Source organism: Danio rerio, chromosome 23 (genome assembly GCF_052040795.2).
Source record: "Danio rerio strain M-AB ecotype USA chromosome 23, GRCz13ab, whole genome shotgun sequence".
Lineage (NCBI taxonomy): Eukaryota > Metazoa > Chordata > Actinopteri > Cypriniformes > Danionidae > Danio > Danio rerio.
Window position 1 is genome coordinate 6206726 of NC_141043.1, and position 25787 is coordinate 6232512.

Genomic DNA, 25787 nt, shown 5'->3' on the forward strand with positions numbered 1-25787 from the left:
AGCTACATTTACCGATCACGAATCAATAAGTGACGCCACCGACATTCACAGAGCGTTGAGGCCGGTGTCTAGCCGATGAAAGTAAATCCATATGATGGCGAGAATTGTGATTTAAATTTTTTTTTCTTCCTATTTTTCGGTGGTCGACAACAAACTTTTTGGTGTGCTACTGCCACCTCTCGCTCCTGGTAAAGAATATTATTGCAGTAAATAATTGAACTCAACAGTTATTATTCATATGTTTCATTGACAGTTTTATTGATCACTAATATACAGTATGCTTGGATTTAAGTTGCTTCAATTTAAAAATGAAAATTGCAAAAATAGCTTAGATGCCACAAAAATCACCCTTCACAATTAAAATTTAAATTTTGTAACAACAGTAAACACTGTTTTTGTTATAAGGTCTGGTTTTGTGGCGGCTGTACTTTAAAATTATATGAATATACTCTTAATTCAAGTGATGAGAAACTTTCAGAGCTACTGTAAGGTCACTCCTGCTTGGTATAAAGGCTTGAAAATGATTTAGTTGAAAATATCCATTAGAAATTTTAAAGTAATCCAAAAGTAATCAGATGTAATCAGTTACTTTACTTTTATGAAGTAATCCAAAAGGTACACTACTTATTACATTTTATATAGGGTAATTTGTAATCTGTAATGACTACATTTCCAAAGTAACCTCCTCAACACTGATCACAGGTTACTCCAAACAGAATCCAGGTCAGAATCCAGTTGTTATTCATCAAAACACTGATAAAATTAGATGTATTTGAAATAAAGATATATTTTTAGTTCACCGAGGCATGAATATTTAAAAAAGCTGACCCTCCCGTAGACAAAATATACAGTAATTTGCACACTGGTTAGACCTGCTTATGTAGGGGACACATGAAAGTGACAGGTCATCTTTGGTTACCTCACAGGGTCTCATTTCTTCAAATACTGATTACTTCATAGTGTTATACATTTTCAGTGTATTCACTGAGCCCTGGCTCATGAGGCTTATTGCCAAAGCTCAGATGACAGTATGTGTTTCCCTACAGTGAGAGGAGCTGGTGGAAGGAGCTCCCTCTCTTGCCTTCAATGTATTCAACAGCTGTGTGTCTATAAATCCCATTGGCTTGTGTCGACAAGAGCTTTCATTAGCATTTAAATTACAAACATAAAGACCTAAGGCTGTCAGTGCAATTTGAGTTACCTTATCCTCCCAAATGGAGTGAAGGTACTTGCAGAATTGTGCATTTTGATAATACGTTTTTATCTAGACACAGGATCATATGAAGGAACGGCTCTAGTTAGTAGTGTGATTTTCCTGACAGCTGCGGGGTCAAGAAGTGTTTATGTCCAGGATTTGGTACTTTGCCCTTGCACTTGACCACTTTGGTTGCTGGAGCTCGACCTTGGCTCATTTTGTTATTAATCTTTTTTTTTAAGTTGGATTGTATATTAGTTCTCGAGGGGTGATTCTTTGCTTTAGTAGCTACTGATGGTACATTTGATCTAACAATATTACTGTAAATCACTGGACAAAATCAAAAGTTATTTTTTTATATGTTATTGTGCATAAGGTGACACAGTGGCACAGTGGTTAGCATTGTTGCCTTACAGCAAGACGGTCACTGATTCAAGTTCCAACTGGGACAGTTGGCATTTCTGTTTAGAGTTTGCATGTTCTCCTTTGTTCATGGGGGTTTCCTCTTGGTGCTCCAGTTTCCCCTACAGTCCAAAGACATGCGCTATAAGTGTATTGGGTATAACAAAATTGGCCATTATGTTTGAGTGTGTGTGTAAATGAGAGAGTGTATGAGTGTTTCCCACTACTTGTTTCGGCTGGATGGGCATCCGCTGCTTAAATCATATGCCAGTATAGTTGGTGGTTCATTCCGCTGATAAATAAGGGTCTAAAGCTGCGGTCACACTGGGCTTTCCCTCCCATAGACTTCCATTCATACCACGCGAATGCATCAGACCGGAAACGTAGGGTCATGCGTCAAGTTTCGCAGGCTGCTGCAGTGCGAAGTTTAAGCTTGGTGAACTCTGACCTGCGAAATCGCATCACTTGACTGCGTGAGATCAATTAAGGATCAAAACATGACCTCTCTGGGCAGAAATTTAAAACATGGTGCAATCGCTCGCTTTTTAAAATGTCTAATAAGCTTGTTTAATCCCGCCCCTTTTCGCAGCAACGCACGAAAGAATATCGCATGCTCAAACTCTAATGTGACCGCAGCTTTAGCCGAAGGAAAATTAATGAATTAATTATTATGCATAAACTTTCAAGATCAGTGCGCATATCAGAGCATACTTATCAGTGAATGTGGTTAGTTCACCCCAAATAGAGGTTTCAAAATTAATTATTAATCCTCACAAAGTTCCAAACCTTCATGACTTACTTTCTTTTGAGGAATGTAAGATAATATATCAGGAATGTTGATAAAGAAACAGTTTTGGTATAATCGATGAATTCAATTTTAAGTACAAACATTGTCATAGTCATTATTATTTCACTGATTGCGTCCACCTGCTCCTTGTTTGCACCATTAGTTAAGCCCTCAGTTTTTCCCAGTTGCTTGTCTTGTATTGTTTTTGCATTGAGGAACCTGTTGCCGGTTTCCCAATTTCTGTTTATTTTCTTGCTTCACATGAATTATCTTTATTATTAAACCTCGCTCCTCTGACCTCTAAAGGTGCTCTAGCAACAGACATATTGGGTGCAGTGGGATCAGTGGGTAACACTTAGATATAGCCAGGTTCACCAATGATAAATCTAAAAGACCTAAGATTGGGGAATGGCATATACTGGAATGTTGCTAAGAGCATAAAATATTTGGTAGATAGCTTATTTGACTCCAGTGATCTCATTAAAAATAAACAGATTTGCACTACACCACTATTTTGCAGCATCTTCAGTTATTACAGAAGAGTGAAGGGTTAAATGTTACCATGAGTTTTGCATAGAAGTTACATCTAGCATATGTTAATGATAATTGAAGTAAACAGATGCACACACTTTTACACATGAATCATGGCAGAATATCCTAGCATGTCCACATCACAGGGCACATAATGCAACAAACTTCTGAAAGGGCAAGAGAAACATACAACATAAGCAGTGCGGGGAACCAGGATTGAGAACTGCTGACCTATATAATATACTAGAATCAACTAATTATCTTCACAAACATAGTTATTAGGTCAGACAACCCTAAGGGATTAGTGATATGTGGGTGTGTTGGCCTAAAGAATCAAAAGAGTACGATCTGTTCATCCATTTGGGTTTAGCAATGAATGATGTGATGCATGGCGGCGATTCAAGGCATCAGTCAGGATTACATATCAGAACATGGACTGTAAGAAGGGTATGGATAACAAGGATTAGGTTTTTCACACATACAAGCACAGGCATTAGAGTAATTGGGTCAAGGAGTTAAGGTAAGCCAAAGGTGAGCTGAATGTGAACCCAATCAAGCAGTGTGTCAGCTTGTCTGCAGTTACATCAGCAGTGCTTCCGGTCATAATTAATGGACTGTTGCTTTGCAGTGCTGGAATGTGAGGATTAGAGGTCCGGGCTTGATACACAGAGGTTAACGACTTGATGATAGATGATTATTTGAAGGGAAATATTTCATTTATAGGCATCTAGTAAACACAAATTCTAATGTATATCCAATCCAAAAGGATTCATTCATTCATTTATTCATTTTCTTTTGACTTAGTCCCTTATTTATCAGGGGCCGCCACAGCGGAATGAACCACCAAATATTCCAGCATATGTTTTATGCAGCGGATGCCCTTCCAGCCGCAACCCAGTACTGGGAAACACCCATACACTCCTGCATTCACACTCAAACACTATGGCCCATTTAGTTCATTCAATTCACCTATACCACATGTCTTTGGACTGTGGAGGAAACCGGAGCACCTGGAGGAAACCTACCTGAACACAGGAAGAACATGCAAACTCCACACAACTAACTGGCCCAGCTGTAAGGCTGTCAACAGTGCTAAACACTAAGCCACCATGCCAGCCAATCCAATAGGATCTCCTATTTAAATAAATACACATCTAAATTTGCTTCTTTTTTTCAGATCGGCCCAGGATCCGCATGCCCCGTGCCCTGAGGTCCAAATACATCAGGCATGCTGGAGAACAGATCAATCTTGTCATCCCGTTCAGTGTAAGTTTAGATTTGTATATCAAGGGTTAATGGTTACTTTTTTCCACAATAAGTTTGTTTGCCCCTAAAGGGATAGTTCACCCATTTATTTTTTTTTAGATACCCTCTACTAGTTCCAGACCTGTTAGAGTTTCTTTCTTCTATTGAGCATAAATAATATTTAGAAGGATGCTACTGGCTTCCTTTTTATCTTCTATGGATGTCAGATTCTACCAGTTTCCAACATTTATCAAAATAAATTTAGTAGAAGAAAGAAACATAAAAGTTTGGAACATTTTGAATGGCCATATTAGGATCTCCAAATGTGAGACATCATGGCCAATATCTGCTTATATATATATATATATATTTTTTTTTTATCTGTCTGTTTGCATATGCACAACAAACTTGATTTGTTAGTGTGCCTGAACCAGCAAGATGCTTGACACATGCACACTAAACAGATGCATATGTGTTCGCTGATATCTACAAAAGTCATAAGCAACAAAAAAGTCTCTATATTTATGATCAGAATACTCATAATCCATTCCCTAATCTATATTGTATGCAGAGTTTGACATTAACCTTTTTGATTACCAGCCTCTGTGACTAGGAGATTCCCAACATTACTAGCCACCCGCCATTTTCACTAGCCACACTTTTGTTGTTGGGAAAATATATTTTATGTGCGTAAATTTGACTTTGACATGCTAAAATCACTTGATTTAGATGTTGTGTTGTCCACATGCCTCCTCAGTCATTTAACTTTTTCCTCTGTGTTGTGTTTAAGCCTGCTCAATGTGCATGAGCAAATGTGTTGCGTCACATTGCAATTAGTTTGTATTTCACATCAAGGGCTAAAAATTTCCAAAATTTCCAAAAATTTCCTAAATTTATCTCTGACCACACCAAAAGTAAATAAATTGTTATTTCTTAGCCACAAATTTTAAATATGTCAAAACAAGCAAAATATAGCTTAACATGCACCTTTTCATTCAACAACTGATCTTTAAAAAAATTACCTTTAAAGAATAATTACTGTCATTTATATAAAATGTGCACAACAATATTTAATAGACCTATCTAAAGGTTCCAGATCAGCAGTTAACTACACATAAATGGGGAGTTAATCTCATATTAAAGCAATGTTATTGTAAAAAAAAAAAAAAAAGATTATAATCTATATTAACAAAAATAACTGTGAACAACAACAACAACAACAACAAAAAACAAAAAACATTCTAAGCCTAAACACAAGTCCCACAAGTCCCAAAACCAACAGTGGCGAAGAAAAAACAACTTCAACTGACGAAGTGAAAGAAAAAAAAAAACCTTGTGAGAAACCAGGCTCTGTTGGGCACAACCATTTTTCTTCTGGCCAAACTTCCTGTGTGAAGCTGCAGTCTAGGCACCGGAGGCTGGAGAACACAGGGCGTCCATCGTGGAGAACTGCAGGTGTGAGTAGGTCACCGGTCGGTGTTCAAGCTGGCCTATAGGATCAATGTGGGGACTCGTCTGTCACTGGGGTCTTTCAGGTCTTATGAACTCCACTGCTCCATGACCACCACAGCATCAGCTCAGGATATGGCCTGGTCCAGGATTATGGATACCTTGGTATCATTTCTTCACAGGTCTTGGATTGCATCAATGGTGCTACATAATCTCTGGGGGCCTTGGGATGAGTATACTCAGGTGGAAAAAGAGAATAAAGACAATATTCCAGATGACAACAGGTAAAGGTGTAACAGAGGTCAGTCACTGAAGTGCTGTGGGGGAAAAAAACCTCCCTCCTCTGACCGGAGAAGGTGCTCCAGTGACAGAGGTTGGAGATTGTCTTTCGCATCCTTGTTAGAACAACTGACTCGCATTCGAAGAGTCGACGATTCGAACGCAGCTCAAATGTGTCAATCACACTGTTCAAATGTGTTTGGGAGCAGTAGGACTAAAGGGGACAACACGATTTAACCCTGTCTGCTTCTCTAGGTTAATGTTGACGACCCAATTTCTTTGTAAGTGAATTCATTTTATTGGTTTGAGACATTTCAATAGTCTGTGGAGATTGCTAGGAACACGTCCCCTCTGTCCTTACTAATTCTACACCCCAAACTGCATGTAAGATATACAATATGTATAAAAAAATTGTGATGCTGCGATTTTTTTAACTGACATTTGCCCGACTCTGGACTCAAACTCAAGTTGGAACACTTGTAATAACATTTTAGTGGCATCCATATGCATTGAACTTAAAAATATGATTTATACAACATGATTTGAAGGCACCAACAGGTTGGTGAGCCTGGTTGGTGAGCATGGTTTCCAAACAAGGTGTCAGCTTACAGTTCTGTGAAAGAAACTTGCATAGTGTTGCTTTAAACACAGGCACAATTACCAATAAACTGACTACCACAATTCTTAGTAAATCACAGAACTTTAAACACTTAAATGCTCTCATCCTAAAAAAAAATATGCATCCAAATGGAAACCACAAATGCATACGCAATAACATCCATGCCTGTTCAGATATAATACTTTGTTTTTAAATATTTTGCATTGACACAATTATTTTCTAAATTTCATAGACTGTTTAAGAATCCATGGGAATTTTTTTATTGTATTCGAACAATTGCTTCTTATTACATTTTACATTTGCTATCACATCTATTTTAGTCTCTAATCTGAGTGAACACTCACTCCGTCAAGTCCCTTGCTACCTCTAATGTTTCCTAATGCTCCATTTTTTCTAGGGCAAACCTAAACCTGTCATATCATGGACCAAGAATGGCCAGCCTTTGGATACGAAGAAGGTGAATGTCCGAAACAGCGACAAGGATAGCATTCTGTTTATCCGCAAGGCTGAGAGAGATGATTCAGGCAGCTATGAGATGAGTGTAAAGGTCGACAGCTTCGAGGACAAGACTACCCTCATAATTCAGATTGTCGGTGAGACACGCTATGATCTAGAGACCGCTCATTTCAGCGCTCTTATCTATTTCTGTCCCCACTTTTCATTCTTAATCCATTCCTTGACACCTCTGTTTACGGAGTAAGACCTCGCAGTGTAAAATGATCTATACTAAGGAGGCTAAATCATTTTTAATGGACATGTGTAGATCTGCCCGGTCCTCCAGTCTCGGTCAAGCTCGTGGACTCTTGGGGCTTCAATGCAGCTCTGGAATGGACTCCACCTAAAGACAACGGCAATACTGAGATCACAGGATACACCGTTCAGAAGGCTGACAAGAAAACTGGAGTGAGTAAATGATAGCTGGTGCATTACAGGGCTCAATGTTACAAGAAATGTCTGTCAGCATATTAGTTCCTCACTCATAAAATACATTGCAGTATACTTCCCTTTTATTTTAAGGAACAGCGATCTTAGAGGCTGAGAAAGATTGCGCATTTGATAAACCTTTAAAGAACTTAAAGGGAAGTTGAACTGTCTTGTCTTCACATGAAGACTGTCAATTAACCTATATTTCTCAGCTGTCAAACTACGGTGTGACGTTTCAAGAGTCAGTCAAACAAAGTGACATCTTTTAAAAACAGGAATCATGCCGTTATAATAAGTCAGTAATGAAAGCTCAAAAATATTCTTGTGGGCTTATATATATTGTAATAGTATCCCATCAAGTAAGAGTGATGATTATTTTATACACAATTCTACACACAGGAAGTTTATATTGTATGACTTCCATTTTATAAAAACTATTCAGGTAACACTTTATTTTGATGATCTATTTGAGTGTTTGTAGACTGTCTGCTTAGTATCTGTTGATACTTCTCCCTCAACAGGCAATAACTGACTATAAGAAACTTTGCAAGTACATGTCATCTGAAGCCTCATTCAAGCGACTCATAGTAGCAAAGCGACAAGCAACCGTTCATTTTAACAGATATTGAGTGACTAATGGCGACTTCCGTCTACACAAGCGACAATGACAGTTGGCGACCAGGTGGGCATGTCGAGAGATGCGAAAAAGTTGAGAATTCTTCAACTCTATGCAAATGAAGAGCGACTTTCTTGAGCGCCAGCCAATAAGAACACTAGTAGAGCTCCCTCCCTCAGCTCGCTCAGAGGCCGGTTGTATTCGTGCTGTCTTTGCCTACACACCCCTGCGTTTGAAGCTAGTCGCCACCCAGAAAGACATAGGCAGCTACAAAGTTGTAGCTAGTCTGAATGAGGCATTACACTAACCCCAACCTCAACCCTAACCCCAATCTAACAGTCTACTTATAATCTAATGAGAATTAGTTGTCATGCAGATGCAATGAAATTTAATTTCAACAAACGAACCATCAAAATAAAGTGTAATGAGGGTTGGGATGAAAACATTAATGCTTTTTTTTACTTTTATTTATTTTATTTTTTTTTTTGACTGATTACTGTTTTTTTAGTGGTCAGTTTACAAAGCATCTCTAGTTTGTTCAGCTATGTTAAATAAATTGTTTGAATGCATGATTCTGTCAGTTCATTATGACAGAGACTTGCTTTGTCCTACTGGTAGTCCCGTATTTATCCATAACACACCTAGAGGTAACGCATACACTTGTTTTAGTGGTTTATGAGCACTTATATATGTATTACAGTCTATAAAACACCTATTTCATTGCCTTAAAATGCCCCTACACCTAAACCAAATATTCACAGGGAACTTGTGGCAATTTTGAATGTGAAAAGAGCACGTTAAGTATGATTTTGAACAGTTCCGATTCATGAGGACACAGGGCATGTCCTTATAAACCATCTCAACATTGTAATTCCTACGCCATGCCCATGATATAACTTTATTTATTGCTTATACTGATTCATTTAATACAGTATTGTAGAGGTGTAATCACATTTAACCTTGTTTGGCAGATTTTTGTGCTCAAATTAAAAATCTGTAGTTATGTTTCCATCCAAAATGCAAATTAACTTTATGCACAAAACTGGAATATCGCATAAAAAGATGTGCGAATAAAGCTGCGTTACAATCCAACGAGTCAAAGCAAACAAAATCATCACTTCCTGATTAACTGCCGCCAAATATCAATAGCAAAAACTGATTTTGCAGTGGTAGGAGAAGCTGCGTGAATCTATTCTTCATTTAATAAACGACTTGCACCTCAGAAGGCAATCCTGACACGCAGTAAATTTGTGGTGGCGTTTGAAGGCATGAGACGCGGAGCACAGACCCTCTTGATTCTGGAGGTCATTAATAATATAATAACACTAATACTGAACCGGTTAATGCATTTTAGAATGACCAAAACAATATTATAGATGTTTTACAATGTGGTCAGCCTGCTGGTTTATCCATTTGCGCACATTTTTCATCAACACATGATCTTTTCTAACAAAACTGCATTACTTTTTTTTATGCGGATACTGGAATTTGTCTGGTAAAAGTGTTTCCATCGTAGTTTGTGCATCTTTTCTTATCGAATAAAAAGTTTATCCTATTAAGTTATGTGCATATCTTTTTTAAGCGCATATTAAAAATTAGTGCACATCAAATTTATGCCATTTCCATCAAACTTTTTTTTATGTGCATGTGCGTTCTAAACAATAACCATATTTTACTGACATTGAACATTTAATTACGATATGTATATAATTAATAGAATAAACAATTTTTTGGGGACACGGTGGCGCTATAGGTAGTGCTGTCGCATCCCAGCAAGAAGGTCGCTGGTTCGAGCCTCGGCTGGTTCAGTTGGCGTTTCTGTGTGGAGTTTGCCTGTTCTACCCGTGTTTCCTCCGAGTGCTCCAGTGTCCCCCACAATCCAAAGACATGCAGTACAGGTGAATTGGGTACGCTTAATTGTCCGTAGCGTATGAGTGTGTATGGATGTTTCCCAGAGATGGGTTGCAGCTGAAAGGGCATCTGCTGCGTAAAAACATATGCTGGATAAGTTGGCAGTTCATTCGCTGTGTCGACCCCGGATTAATAAAGGTACTAAGCCGAAATGAAAATTAATGTATGAATAAACCATTTTCCCCTAAAAAATGTCCAAATAGCTTAAACCACACCCTCACACTTACCTCATTATCCAACAGCAAGCACTGTTTGCAGCTTCTTCTCTTTTTTTTAAGCTGGATGCATGTAACAACACTTAATTTAGCCATCAGCCAAGCCTGTAAATCTAAACGAAGAGTCTTGAGACTCTGCATATGGACGTGACATGTCTATCTATAAGCTTGTATCTGGGTGGCTGAGGTGTGGGTCAGATGACTTGTTGGCGGGAGATCATCAACTTGGGAAGGTGTAAAGTGCTGACAGATCGAGAGCGCTCCATGATGACATCTCATAACTCTCACTGTCATGATGCGAAGCATGATACTAAACAGCTAGCTTGATGCGAACACAAGATGTGCAGAGAACACGAAGTACAAAATCCCGTCATCTAAAGACACTTTAGCCAAAACCACAAGTGGTCCCCGTTGATATTTAACACTAGTATGTTTATTGCAAGGAAACCGCAGGGCAATATTTCTTGTTTGCTCTTCCTCCACTTATTCAAAACCGGTTAATTTCCACTGTTGAACACAAAGGAAGATATACTGAAGAATGGCGGGGGAAAAAAACAACCATTGACCTCCATAGTAGCCTATTAGGTGTTTTAACTATGGATGTCAATAGCCCCTTTCACACAGTGATACCGGTAAATATATGGAAAATTTCCGGATTGACTTTACCGGTAAATTTAAAAAAGCGCTGTTTTTAAGAGGCGAGGACGTTACGGAATTTTTCCGGAAAAGAGCATTCACACATCCATTCCAAAATACCGGTAAATTCTGACATCATTAACCTGAAATGAGCTCTAAATGGCTGCGCTTGCATTTGTAAACATTTGACTACATCACAAACTCTGTGGATGGATCAGTATTGTGAACAACTTCGATGAAAACATATAGAGAAACACTTTCGCATGTCGAGATGTACATGATATATGTGTGTGTGCTGGCGCTCATGGGCTGTTTCATGGGCACACGCAAAGCTTGAAGGTAAACAAACCACGGCTTATCATAAGCATCTTATCGATAATTAATTACACGGTTGGCATTAAGATGAACATATAAATAAACGTTATCTGACTAAATTCTAGCAGCTAAATGTGTCTGGAAAAAATTTCAAAGGCTTATATTCTCATAAACCGCGTGGACGTGAATGCGTCTGACTGTTCTGATTGGCTAAAGCAGGCGTCTCACATCAGCACGTTCTAAATGTGCACGCGCTCTTTCCGGCAATCTTCCTTTTGCGTTTACACAGCGCAGCATTCCAGTAAATTACCAGTAATGTTACAACTTCTCTTTCCAGAGAATAGCCAGAACGAATTTACCGGTATTTTCAAAAAAGGCCTGTTCACACATACACACCTTTCCGGAAAATTGCCGGTAATTTTCCGAAAAGGTGTGTATGTGTGAAAGAGGCTGTTGGCTGCTTTTTTAACATTCTTAAATATATATTGTTTTTTTGTTCGACAGAAGAAAGAAATTCATAAAAGTTTTGAATCACTTGCCTTTAACACTTAATAGTGAGAACATTCTCATTTTGGGGATAGCCGACATAAAATACTAGTAAAAGCTACAGTATCTTAGATTGTCTTGCAAAAAACACTAAAATTAACAAATTTTACTGACTAATGTATTTACATTTTTACAAATGTTAAAAATAATCTCAAATGCACAGAAATAATCAATTAATAAATGGCTAATGATGTCACACATCCCTAATTTTTGGTTTGGTTTTATTGAAAACAGGGTTACACCAAAGATGCTTTAATACAGGGGGGGCCCAAACTCGGTCTTGGAGGGTCAGTGTCCTGCATAATTTAGTTCCAACCCCAATTAAGCACACCTAAACCATTTAATCAAGCTCTTTTTAGGTATACTAGAAACATCCAGGATGGTGTGTTGAAGAAAGTTGGAGCTAAACTATGCAGGAGTTCAGGCACCCTTTCTTTAATATGTTGTCTGTTTTAGACTGCACAGAACAGCTTTACAACAGAACCCTGAAATTAATTTAGTATGATAAAACTTTCCCCACATGATTACGAGCTGAAGATCCAGAATCGGAAGATCCAGAACTGTGACATAATAAAAGTTCCACTGCTTAAGTGTTGTCTCTTATCAGCAATTGCTATGACTTAGACAGTTTTACAACAGTTTCAACAGTCCCGTAAGATGTATTGAAGACCACAACTATCACAATTCCACACTCAGTTTCTGTGTCATCAAAATACGCCCTTGTTTGTTGTGAATATGCACCCTCTAGTGGTGAAATGTTATACTTTGCATTTAAATGCATGCATCGTATCCATCAGAAGCAAACTTATGTTGTAATGTTTTTGGCAGGAGTGGTTCACGGTTCTGGAGCACTTCCACAGGCTTAACGTTACTGTCACTGACCTTGTGATGGGAAATGTATACACCTTCAGGGTTTTTTCTGAAAACATGGTCGGAAGGAGTGAGACTGCTGCTGTTACAAAAGATGCTGCTCGTATTAAGAAAACAGGTGAGGTCACGATATGTTACTGTTTTCATTATTGAAAATATTCTGAATTGTTTTGTGGATTGAATTGGTCAATTAAAATGATTTCTGAAGACTCAGGTGACCATTTAAAATTGGAATCCTTCACAGTAGCAATTTTCAACCTAGATGAGTATATGACATCTTCCATGAGTATTTGAGAAAAAGTAAATCATCTTACAACTAAGAAATCTTGAACAGTACTGTAGTTGTGACTGGACAGGGCAGATAAATACCTCCTATTTGATATTGATGTGCCAATTTGTTATGTTTTAGCTGCAAGTAATCTACAAGCGAATTGACTGTTAAAGGAAGTTCACTCAAAATAAAAAATGAAAATTACATCACCTTTTCTCTCACATCACACCACATTTCTCACCTCATCTTTATAGCTGCATCCCAAATCGCATACTTAATGCACTATTCTATGCCATTTTGTAGTATAAATAGTGTAAGTAGTGTGTTAACACTAAAAACTGTAAAAATATTTAAAGTGCACTTTATTACCCGGATGATGCACTCATTCAGCCGGCAAAATAAAGTGTGGAATGATGGACACTTCAAGCACTCAACAACCGCAGGTTTGCTTACGTAGCTGAAGGGGCGGAGCTATAGGGCGCACATGTTGGATAACTTTATTTATTTTGGATGGTGAAAGCAAAATTCTCCTACAACAGTGATTTTAGCGCCTCCTGATGGTGAATGCGATTATACTCACGGCAGGTATTATTTGATAATGCGGTCGTTTATTTCACTGATCTGACAACCGCCAAACGTCATCAGGGAAACGGTTTGAATTTCCGCTTAGTAAAAAACATTAGTGTGCCATTTGGGACGACACTACATACATATATTTTTGAAGGACAAAGATCTAAACTTTTTGGTAAATAATCTAATTATTCTAGCTTAACACTTCATTCATAGATGTAAATTTGTAAAGGTGAAACCCCATTTCAATGGATGGAGGAATGATCTGAAGATGCTCGTAAGGTCTCTACACTTCATGAGGAACAAAAATGCCCGAAAACTTTCACATGCCTTGAACTCGTTTCTATTACTTGATTAAGACTCTCACGCCCCTACTTTTTATTTAACTGTATTTATTTATGTTTTTGTGTGTGTGTGTGTGTGTGTGTTATGTTCCTAGTAATGTAATTTTATATCAACACTAACACTATAGGTATTGGATTGTTGTATATGCCGTAATGGTTTGTACTTGAACGTATTATAATAAAAGGACAAAAAAAAAAGAGTTTGAGTGTTGAGTGTGTGAGTGCATAAGTACATAGTGCATAAGTGCATAGTGTATAGTGTGCCATTTGGGACGCAGCTTCTCTCTCTCTCTCTCTCTCTCTCTCTCTCTCTCTCTCTCTCTCTCTCTCTCTCTCTCTCAATTCAATTCAATTAAATTCAATTAAATTCAATAATTGCTTTATTGGCATAACAATTGTTACAAATGTATTGCCAAAGCAGTTATAAAGTTTACATAAAAAGTAACATACATATATAATAAAATAAAAACAGTACACACAGTAAATAGAAGTAGTAAAAAAAAGAAAGAAAGAAAAAAAGATGATATTTATATATAATAATTAAATAAAATATCTACTATACATCATATTGTTCAGTATATCACATTAATATTCAATATATTATATTATTATTCAACATTAATTATTCATACAAATCAATACAAAAAAAAGATCAGAATAAACTGTACATTTTTAGGAAAAAACAGTAATAAAAACAATAATAATCAGTATATTTACAATGATTCATTTATAATCATCTAGGTGCGTGTGTGTGTGTGTGTGTGTGTGTGTGTGTGTGTGTGTGTGTGTGTGTGTGTGTGTGTGTGTGTGTGTGAGTGTGTGTGTGTGTGTGTGTGTTTGCAAGCGCATCACTGATGTTTTTATTGGTCTGCTCTCTCTCTCTCTCTCTCTCTCTCTCTCATGCGATTTTTAACCTTTATGAGTTTTTTTTAAGAGTTTTTTTTTCTTCTGTTAAGAAAAAGAAGATATTTGAAGAATTTTGGTTGCTGAGACCCATTAACTTAAATAGTAATAGTACAAAACCAACCCACATTTTCTTCTTTATAACAAGAATTTATTTAGCAACTAGAAAATTCAAATAATCTTCTTTTGTGTCCAACAGAAGAAACTAAAAATAGGTTTAAACAAGTGTGTTCAAAATGTGAGTAAATGACAGAATTTTCATCTCTTTAATATAATTAATATTAACACATGTTACTAAATTAACTATTCCTTCAAAACAAGTGGGACAACTTGGTCCGGTGGCCCATATTGACATAACATACTATGTGCTCTTACCATGTGAAGATAAGACTTGGCTTTGGCTTGAGTGCCAATGACACTTTTCATTCCTTATATCAGAGCAACACAGGATCTGCATGACACCACGGATTATACTGTGGTGCTGCGAAACTAACTATTTAGCTACATGTATTTCTCAGTTCTCAACATGGGTGGCAGGTCAGTTAAAGGTCGCTGACGCAGAACTGGTCGCATTTCTTGACTTTAAGTCTGTTGTAACCTTTCTATCCCAGGACTTGATTGCAAAAATAATTTAGAACTAGTCTTCACTGCGTAGAAATACTAATTTAGGTCACAATCATCAACTGTTTGATTGGTTATCCTACAAACTACAAGTTGATTTTTGAAGTAGGTTAGTCACCTGCTGAAAACTCTTGCATTGTTTGTATTTGTTTAGCATTGTTGGTAGTGTTGGCAGATACTTTTAGTATGTGTCAGACGCAGAAATGCTGATGGGTCAGCTGAACTAGCATAATTCTGGTTGAAAACAGCATGATGCTAGCACTAACCAGCAAAAATCCATGATATTTTTTAGCAGGGTTTATTAAGATTAGTTTTACTACAGTGTAGAGCTGTCAGCCAATTAAAATATTTAACTGCAATTAATTGCATCAATGCCATAAGTTAATCGCAAATTAATTTAACTTATTTGTTTCACATGGCCTTAAATTAATACAATGTTGCATCTTGAAACTGCATAACAACAATATCAGGGACATAAGATCACACAGTAAAAAAAGAAACAGAACATTGTTTATAGTGATGCACCAAAACGAAAATTCTTCCCTGAAGCATAATGACATTCTTGGCGGATTAAGACTACATTCTTAATGCGTTACCTTCAATAGACATACTACAGGGTTATCTAATCCAGTGTATGAAGGGCCACTGTCCTGTAGACAGGATCTTATACCCTATTAAAAATATCTGAACCAGCTAATTATGGTCTTCAGAGTCACTGATCTGAAGCTGGCTAAAGTTAATCTCTACAGAACCTCATCTCACAGCAGCAGGTTTAGACTTCCCTGCAGCAATGGTGTAATTAGTGTACTTTCAGTTCACTATGCTTTATCTCAGATGCCCAGTCCTACCTTCCTCTTTAAGTTCAGCTCAGACCCTATAATCAAATGCAGCTAAATCAGATAAAAAAAAAGCTTTTCAGCAACACTTAACAATAAAAAAGGTGAATGGGAGCATGTACTGAAACTGAACTCGGAATAAATCTCCCAGAACATGATCGAGCATCCCTGCTTTATCTGATATTTTACCCTGTTTATCTGTTATGCCATTCCTTTCCCTTTTAAATCTAGGGTCTCCAGTCCTGGTTCTGAAGGATTGCCTTTCAAGCAGAGATTACTGTAGCTCTCCGTGCATAAATGAACACTACTGAAGCAGAGAATCAAACAATCCTTTATATATATATATATATATATATATATATATATATATATATATATATATATATATATATATATATATATATATATATATATATTTATTTATTTATTTTTTTTATTTTTTTTTATTTTTTTGAGAAGTGCACTTATTCAGTCCCATATTTCACAGCAATAATCAGTGCTCAGACTGTCTATACTTATGGCATATTCAGTTTCTAAAGTAGTGCACTCACATAATTCATTCAAGAGGACAACATTACCGGAATAACATATGGAATAGTGAATGATAGTATAGGGCACAGGTGTTAAACATGGGCAGCTGTGGCCTAGCGGTTATAAAGTTGTGATCGGAAGGTTGAAGGTTCGAGTTCCATCTCTGGCAGAAATTGTCAGTGGTGGGAGCGTAAAACCAACACTCTCACCCCCCTCAATACCACGGCTGAGGTGAGTCCCTTGACCAAGCCACTGATCCCCAGGGCCAGCAGCAATGGCTATGTGCGTGCACTTGAATGGGCTATCATGGAGCACAAATTCTAAGTATGGGCCACGATACCTGTCCAAAATCCTAATTTATTTACAAAATATTATTTATTACGTTTTCCTAGAGTGGCGCTCTCAGGAAGAGAGTACAAACCAGGAGATGGCCAGACTCGGTTCTGGAGGGCCCTTGTTCTGAGAGTTTGCTCCAAGGCTAATCATACACACCTGATTGGATCTTTCTAGTAATCTTGAAGACACTGATTAGCTTGTTCAGGACTGTTTGATTAGTGTTGGAGCACAACTTTGCAGAACATGGGCTCATCAGGGCCAAATTTGCCCATCCCCTTACATAAATTCAATAATTTTCCTGCTGAAAAATCCAGCCTTAACCAGCCTAGGATGGCTGGCTGGTTTTAGCTGGTCGACCAGCCTGGGTTTAGAGGGGTTTTGGCCACTTCCAGGCTGGTTTCCAGTCATTTCCAGCCTGGTCTTAGCTGGTCAGGCTGGAAAGTGTCCAGTTAAAACCATCTAAAACCAGCTTGACCATCCTGGTTTAAGCTGGACATAGCTGGTTTTGGCTGGGCTCCCAGCCTGGCTAAGCTGGTCAAGCTGGTTTTAGCTGGTCATCTACCAGCCTGTCCAGCTAAAACCAGGCTGGAAATGACTGGAGGTGGCCAAAACCCCTCTAAAACCAGGCTGGTCGACCAGCTAAAACCAGCCAACCATCCTAGGCTGGTTTAAGCTGGATTTTTCAGCAGGATTATGCTAAGCCAAGAGTGCTCCCTCCATACCTAGAGATTAGCTAAACGAATTTAATAATGACACAAGTCAATTGTGTAACCCTAAAGTAGGTGACTTATGAAATGAGCCTGTTTCCAAAAAAAGTGGAGTGTTACTTTGTATTCATAGCTGCTACATTAGCATTCAGAGGGATAGTATTTGCAGTTGCATTGTACATCCTCAATTAAATATGTCTGATCAGTTTGTATCTGACAAACTGCTGGAGTGTAAAGCATGTCGTTTTGCACATGCGTAGCTCTCATGTCATGTAACAGCTGTACTCTTTGTACAACTGTCAGTCCCGGCTGAGGTTGTTGTCCCCCTTTCTGTAGGTATTGTCTACAAGCCACTTGAATACAAGGAACATGATTTCAGCGAGGCTCCCAAGTTCACAGCCCCCCTCAAAGACAGAGCTGCCACTGTGGGCTACACCGCCAAACTACTGTGTGCAGTCCGAGGCAGTCCAAAGGTATGAATGATCTTTCATAGACAGTATCAGTATCAATTTATTTTGATGGTCCCTTTTGGACATTTAGTTGACGATAAGTTGCATTGCAATTTCATGCCAATTAAGGCCCTGTTTACACTAATGCGTTTTAGTTTTAAAATGCGTAAGTTTTGCTACGGTTACGCCAACCGTCCACACTACGCCGGAGTTCTCGAGCGCCGAAAAACGGAGCGTTTCGAAAACGCTGGAGAGGCCGTTTTCATTCTGAAACGCTGCTGCTCCGTCTCAGTGTGGATGATGGAAAACGGAGACATCTGAAAACGGAGGCAGGGCTGCAGACATTCGCCTCTTTGATTGGGGCTTTTCCTCAATATTAAGTAGCCTAACACGCACAGTTAAGTCCTGCACCCTCTCCTTGTAAGTTCAGACTTCGCAAGTTTGATCAAGGCTGCAGTCTCTTCTTCTCAGTTTGATATGGAAAACGGACTATACCGAGGACACAGGTAAATCTTCAAAAGGAACAGTGTACTTTATAACTTCATTCACATCACCCTGGCTACGTTGTTTCACTTTCTCAACACTAAAATGTAAACATGATTTAAGGAACTGCCTATTTTCATTTTAATATTAGCAACTTAACAGACAGCAGAAATGTTGAGGCGCCGTGCTGCATATATAAGCGTCATCTTCACTGTGTGGAGCCGATAACAACTGACTCCTTTCAATTTCGGTGAAAATACGAAACACACCCTATCTTTTGCTGAATATCAGTTTTAATAATCGATAATGGCCATTATAAAAGTATAACATACAATAAGTTTATACATTATAGGAAATAAAGGCAAGCGATCAGTCAATATACAGAATAGGCTACGTGGTAACATTAATCATTAACTTATCTTTGCACTCAGCCAAAACACGTTACCTGAGAACAAGTAATAGATTCCCATGACCAAAGTCAGGGAATATGTCGTTAGATAAAGACAACTAGATGAATGAAATATCCCGTTTAATAAATATAGTGAGATTAGATCCAGCGGGAGATGCTTGATGAGAAGTCCGACTAGTAGAGCTTTCATCTGGGTAGATGGGCTGCAGCGCTTGCCCCGAGAGTGTGTGTGTGTGTGGTCACGTGATGTGCGTTTTCAGCGTTTTGGTGTGGACGGAGAGCAGTTCAGAAATGCTGGGTAAAACGCGAGTGTGGACGTGGATCGTTTTCATTCTAAAATGCCATTTTAAAACTAAAACGCACTAGTGTAGACGGGGCCTAATACTCATTAGACTATTAGTAGTCTGTCTGCTTATTACCTGCTGATACTGCTCCACCAACACAGCACACATTCTCTGACTATAAGTAGCTTTGCAAGTATATGTCAAATTACACTAACCCTAACCCCAACCTTACAGTACAGTCTGCTACTATACAGAACTAGTTGGCATGTAGTTTTAATGTAACTGTCAATATACCATATGTTCTTCTTGCCCCTTCTACATTTTCTGCTGTAGACAATTAACCACTCATTATCTACTTGTTTGGATGCTAGAATTAGCTGATGCGTAGCTACAAATATACTTCCAAAAGAGTATCGTTGTAACTCAGCAGCAGCTGTCAATAGTCCAACGATGGTATCAGCATGTCCAAATGTCCTTGGATTCAAGCTCAATAAATAGCTTATGCCCATTGCTGCTGTCATAAAGTACAAAAAGCACCACGCTGTTGGCCGTTCTTGCTGACCACTGAAGCCAGCTGGTAAACAGTCATGTGGGGACTGTGTTAGCTTGTAATTCCCAAGGAGGGGGATGTAGACTCAAGTTTCGAGAACAGCTGAGATAGATGCAGAATCTTGGGTGAACGCAAATCCTGACAAGTTAGGCTTCTAAGACACCACGAAATTCTTGTTCATTACAGCGTGTCCGATGGGGCCTGCTGTCTATTTTGCGCTAACAAAAGTTCCAGAGATGTCTGGGGTGTCTTTAGCATGTTGGATGAAATTAAAAATGTAAAACTCAAATCAGCAATAGAACGTAATGAGTTTCAACACCCTAACAATAGCCTTCTCAAAAATAAAGCCTGGCTTATACTTCTGCGTCAAGCGATCGCCGTGACCCACGACGCATGCAACGCGCGTAGCTGTGCATTCATACTTCTGCACGCTGTTTCTGTTGCTCTGCAATAACACTTCCGAAACGCTAGTTGGCAGTGAGGTGTTTATCTTCCTCTGCGGGGAGTTTCTTTGGTGTTTTGTTCTTCTGAACACTTCCTTAATGTACAAGTGGCTCAAACCCCTCATTTTGAGGCAGGAACCAGCGGATGTGCTACAACTTTAACTATGAGGTAAACACAAAACAAAACTTTCCATCCAGAGCTCCTTCACGGGACTCCATACTTGTAAACACTCGCTCCATCAGGCTCACTCAGCTCTCGGTCCCGCCCACACTCGTCTGCGCTACATAGCCGACCAATCACAGAGCTTGCGCTACTCATCGTTGCGACGTGTAGTTGCATTTTTTGTAAGGTGGGCGTCAACTATGCAGACGGCGACAGCAAGGGCTATGGCTGTTTCTCAATTCCAAGAACGCAGAGAACGGACTTGCGTTCTTGTGGAGAGCGGTCTTGCCAGGTGTCCTCGGAAGAACAAACTCAGGAGACCGCGAGGGCAGAGAATGCGTCCTTTCCGAGAAATGGGATGCTGCGTTCTTCCTGATGGTCATGTGACCTTCACGCGTTTTAAATAGTAAATTATTTAAACATTACAGCATTCATACAACGATTTATTGTTTTCCCCCTCTTCAAAATATATACTTTGCATAAAAACATTATAAATATACTCTGCACAATATAAATAAAACAGATTTTAATACGAATCTCAGCAAACAAACAACCCTTAATGTGTTTATTCTTTTATTAGGATATCCATGTTAATGTTTACTTTCACCGTTTCATTTAAGGAAACTCCTGAGGTAAATAAGTGATATCTCTGAACTTTAATAATAAATCTAAATAAAATGCTGCGCTTCCCACCTCCAGTTGCAATGACTTCTGGGACTTCCAGAGCGAGTTCGCTGCTCAAGTCTGCAACAGTGCGTCCTCGATATCAACAACACATCCGGGAAGTTTCCTTCCAAGTTTTGAATATTGGAACTGAACTTAAGCAGCTGATGATGACGTTGCACCAGAACACGAGGACGCAAGACAGCTGAAGAACGCATATTGAGAAACAGCCAAAGTGTCTACGTGTAGGCTGCACCGTAGCATACGTGCGCGCTTGACGCAGAACTATAAATCAGCCTTAACGCTATAGTATTTGAAACAGAAGGTAACTGAGTTAAAAGGGTTAGAGTAGGCAGAAAGTCAATGAATTTTCCTAAAGTTATCTGCTCCCAAATATCAGATTGCCAGGCTGGACTACAATACATACTTTCATGCTGATTCCCAAGGTTTAAGGGTGTCTAGAACTTTTTGACAAAGTTTTCCTGCATTGTTGAGAAACTGAACAGTTCTATCAGTATCCACAGCAGTTAGCATGTCTACTGTATGCTTTCCTTTTGCCATTTTTAAGCATTAGAAAGGCCTTTCACATTGTGCATGTTTGATGGGTCCCATACACGTACTTGGTTAAAATACAGTACATATACACAAGAAACTTCCTGGGCGTTTGTGCACACAAGATCAAGTTGTTTTCACATTTACATGTGTAGTATCTAGCCACAGTTCCAGTGCAACCCAACTTAGTCCACCATCCTCTCAAGTTCACTGGAGTGAGCATGCTTCTGTACTAGACTAGAAAACCATGATCACATCACTATACGGTAGGCGTTCCTCCCAGATGGTTGTGTAGAAAAACCTGGGTCGGTAACAGTTAGTAACAGAACCATGCCAAGTTGTGCTTAAGAGAAAATGCACTTGGAACTGCTCTGAATATTTACCCAGTGGTGCTTAATTGTATTTGACTTCTTTAACAGAGGCGTATTGCCACAACATTCTAAAGCTAAAAGTAAATCCAAACTTCCCAATTTAGAAGAAAATCTTAAAACTAATGCATGTAAGACTTATATTTATATAATACCCTAACAGTATTTCACAAAGCATTTTAGTGCTAAATCGTAAATCTGTAAAACTAAACCACAAATCACCCTAAAATGACTTTTTGAATTGACTAAAATGAATTTTCAGCAATCTGCCTTATAAAGAAAACATTTTTTTTTAACTCTTTAATGGTCCAACTACAAAATACTGTCTAACATGTATACGCATACACATATATTAGGAATGCAGTTGTTGATCTAAAGTTTATTTTAAATTCTTAACTTGAATATTGGGCGTCACTGTGGCACAGTGGGGTAGCACAGCAAGAAGGTTGCTGGTTCGAGACCCAGCTCAGTCAGTTGGCATTTCTGTGTTGAGTTTGCATGTTCTTCTCGTGTTCACATGGGTTTCCTCCGGGTGCTCCGGTTTCCCCCACAGTCCAGAGACATGACGTGAATTGAATAAACTAAATTGGCTGTAGTGTATGTATGTGGGTGTTTCCCAGTTTTGGGTTGCAGCTGAAAGGGCATCCGCTGTGTAAAATATATGCTGGATAAGTTGGCAGTTCATTCCACTGTAGCGACCCCTGATTAATAAAGGAACAAAGTTCATTTAAAAGAAAATTAATATTTGAATACTGCAACATAATTTCTTTCTTGAAAGAGCTTCTATGAATAAATCTGGGGGATGGGGGAAACAACCCCATCCTTACTCTTAGCTTCTAAATTCTCTAATCATTCAACATTCATTCTAATCATCAACAGTCTGAAATATCACTTATTGTTATTACCAGTTTGTGAAATCTCAGAAGATCAGAACACAAAATTAGATGTTTGATTAGCAAGATTCCTGCTACAGTCTGTCTGACACTGCCATATTTTAAACAAAGAAAAGTTAGTGAAGAATGAAACTTAAAGTAGGTTCTTTATTAAAAAGACAAAAATGGTAAATAAATTGAAATTGACACGCTGCTACTGTTTCTCTCAAAAGCAGTTTCAGTCCTTGTTGGTTGGAATGTTGTTCTAATAAACCACTTTTGAAAGTGATAATGTCAGTGTGCCCATTAATATTTTAACCAAAAATTGGTATCCGCTGTGTTTAAAACCATAGCTAACATTATTAAAGCCTGTTAATGTTGTTTTCAGCTGGGCGGCTCAAATTTTATCACTTCCTCTAAAGGAAACTAACTTTTAAATTCCTTCAAATCAAACCAAATCAAAACTTCAAATCAAACACCTTAAAGTGAAAATGTTTTCAAATCAACATGTTAAACTCTTGAAGGACAATATTTGAATCTCTACCTTCTCTAATAGCATCTTTGCATTAGCCATTTCAAGAGTTCACACTTAGCTGATGATTGATAATAAAGCGTGTTTGGCATGCTGTCCCGGGAGAGAGCCCTGAGCTCAGAATATACTTGAGCCCGGGGCTCCCTCCCGTTTGAAGGGTGAGAGGAGAGTTTGAGCTCAGGTGGGTCTCAAGAACTCCCTTACTTCTGAACTGCTGAGATATATCTGGCTAGAGTTGCCTAAGGATGCTATTTTGAAATAGTCAATTTACTTGCGGTGTATGTCTTTGGATGATTGGAGGAAAACAGAGAAAAATAACACAAAACATGGGGAGAACATGCAAACTGCACAGAAACACCGACTTGCCCAGAGAGTGCAGAACCAGTAGCATTCTTGGTGTGAGGCGACAGTGCTACCCACTAGGCCACCGTGCCACCTTGAGAAGGGGAGGAGTAGGGGAGGAAAGGGGGATTCTACAAGACGAAGATGACTGGAGTAGAAAGCTCTGGTAGTTTATAGTGTGTCAGTATTCATCTGATTGGTGCAAATATACGGAGCTAATACGGTACTAATGGAGTTCAATCATAAGCACATGATCCTCTTGAAATTAGTTAAACCACTATCTATGAAATGTTGAAATCTGAAGCAATTTAGCATCTGATGGACTCCATCTGTGAAACCAAATGTATTAAAACCCAAAGGGGATTTACAGTATGATTATTATATATTTTTCTAGAAAGTTAGCCAAGAAACAGCAGGACAAAAGTTGGCATCATAAGGTTATAGAGCTATAACAGAATGCTAAAACACTTGACCTATGTAGTACAGTAACATGCCGCTCTGGCTCATGAACCTTGAATGGGCAGAAATTCAAAACTGGGACGTGTGACATATTATAAACGGACCGTGACACCTCTAAGTGTGTGTGAGGCATAAAATTTAATGAGGCTACAGGAGCGTTAGCACTGGAGTTGGATATAGCTTCGGTTACACCAGTTGACAGCATTACTGTGGATTAATAAATGCATCTTCAGTTGGTATCCTATGTATTAATTGCAGCTACCGTAATAAACTTCATTAATAAAGGATTCATTGGCGCGAGTGCGTCACGGCGCTTGTGCATGTGCAAGCCTCGCACCTTCATTGGAAACACAACAAACTTGTGCAAACTTGTGAATCTCCAGCGGTTGATCTTTCCTGCAGAGCCATGGTGGATTCACCTGATTTGCTGACAAATTGGTTGCGAATCCATACCTTGGGAGTTCGTGGGTCGTTCACTGGGCCTTTCCCCTTAGTAAAGAAACTTTCCAAAGACACCTACTTCTTAATCATTTTGCTGCTTTTGGGTTAAATTTGGGCGCTCAAGTGACCGAGATGTTAGCGAGAGATTATGGTCATTTTTCAAAATAAATGACTTTTCAAAATAAAAGATCGTTCAGGCTCAGATAACAAATAAATGGAAATAATAAATGATTTCTTGTGCAGCATGGTACCAATTGATTCAAGGACTTGTGGTTTAGGGCCACTGAGCTAGGGGATAGAATGATCTAAGGCAACATGATCATTATCCTAATTGTCCACTGCTAAGAAATTTTTAAAATATGACGCCACCCCCCACAGAATTCGCTGAGGCCCCCTTGTGGGCTAGGACCCCCCCCCCTGTTGGGAACCGCTGTTTTAGATGACCAAAATTTTGACACAAAAAGTTTTTTTTTTCAATCTGAAAGCTTCAATTACAAATTGACAATGGATTTTGTATCCCTACAATGCATCTAAGCTACCTTGTTGTCAGTCGAAATGACAATTGCATTAAAAAAAAAGTCAAAAATCAATTACAGAACAGTCTTGTAATAACTTTTTGACGTGTGTTTAAACGCCAACGTTAAATGTCAATTTGAAGTATTTTTGACATCAAAGTAAACAACAGACATAAAATCTATTAGCATCTTTCATGTTTTTGATGTCGTTTTGACAACAAGGACATCTAGGTTGCTAATATTATTCATGGCCTCACGTTTAAAACAGCTTACATTTTTGTATTCCGCAGCCCAAGATCGAGTGGCTGAAGAACCAGATGCTCCTAGGAGATGATCCCAAATTCAGGCAGATCAACAACCAAGGAGTGTGCTCTCTCGAAATCCGCAAACCATCCAGCTTTGACGGCGGCGTCTACACTTGCAGGGCCAAGAATGCTCTCGGAGAGGCTACAGTTGCCTGTAAGCTGGAGGTCAAACGTAAGTACAGGATCGTTTGCTCTTTGCCTGACACACTAATGCTACAAGGTGCTTTTCCAGCTGATTATAGAGACATTGATCCTTTAAGGTGTTTATCCAGGAGACGAATAGCAAGCAAACTTATTT

At 38.7% G+C, this 25787-nt stretch overlaps 1 protein-coding gene across 9 annotated transcripts in view; it reads left to right on the forward strand.

The window, feature by feature from the left end:
* mybpha (myosin binding protein Ha) overlaps nt 1-25787 on the forward strand; it is a 46697-nt gene that overhangs the window by 12613 nt on the left and 8297 nt on the right. For 5 of the 9 annotated variants that reach the window (XM_087305385.1, XM_087305386.1, XM_087305387.1 and 2 more), the window contains 6 exons: nt 4093-4181; nt 6905-7100; nt 7271-7410; nt 12499-12658; nt 17963-18132; nt 25475-25661. In XM_087305385.1, coding sequence (XP_087161511.1) covers nt 4093-4181; nt 6905-7100; nt 7271-7410; nt 12499-12658; nt 17963-18132; nt 25475-25661 — 942 coding nt within the window. 9 annotated transcript variants of the gene reach the window in all.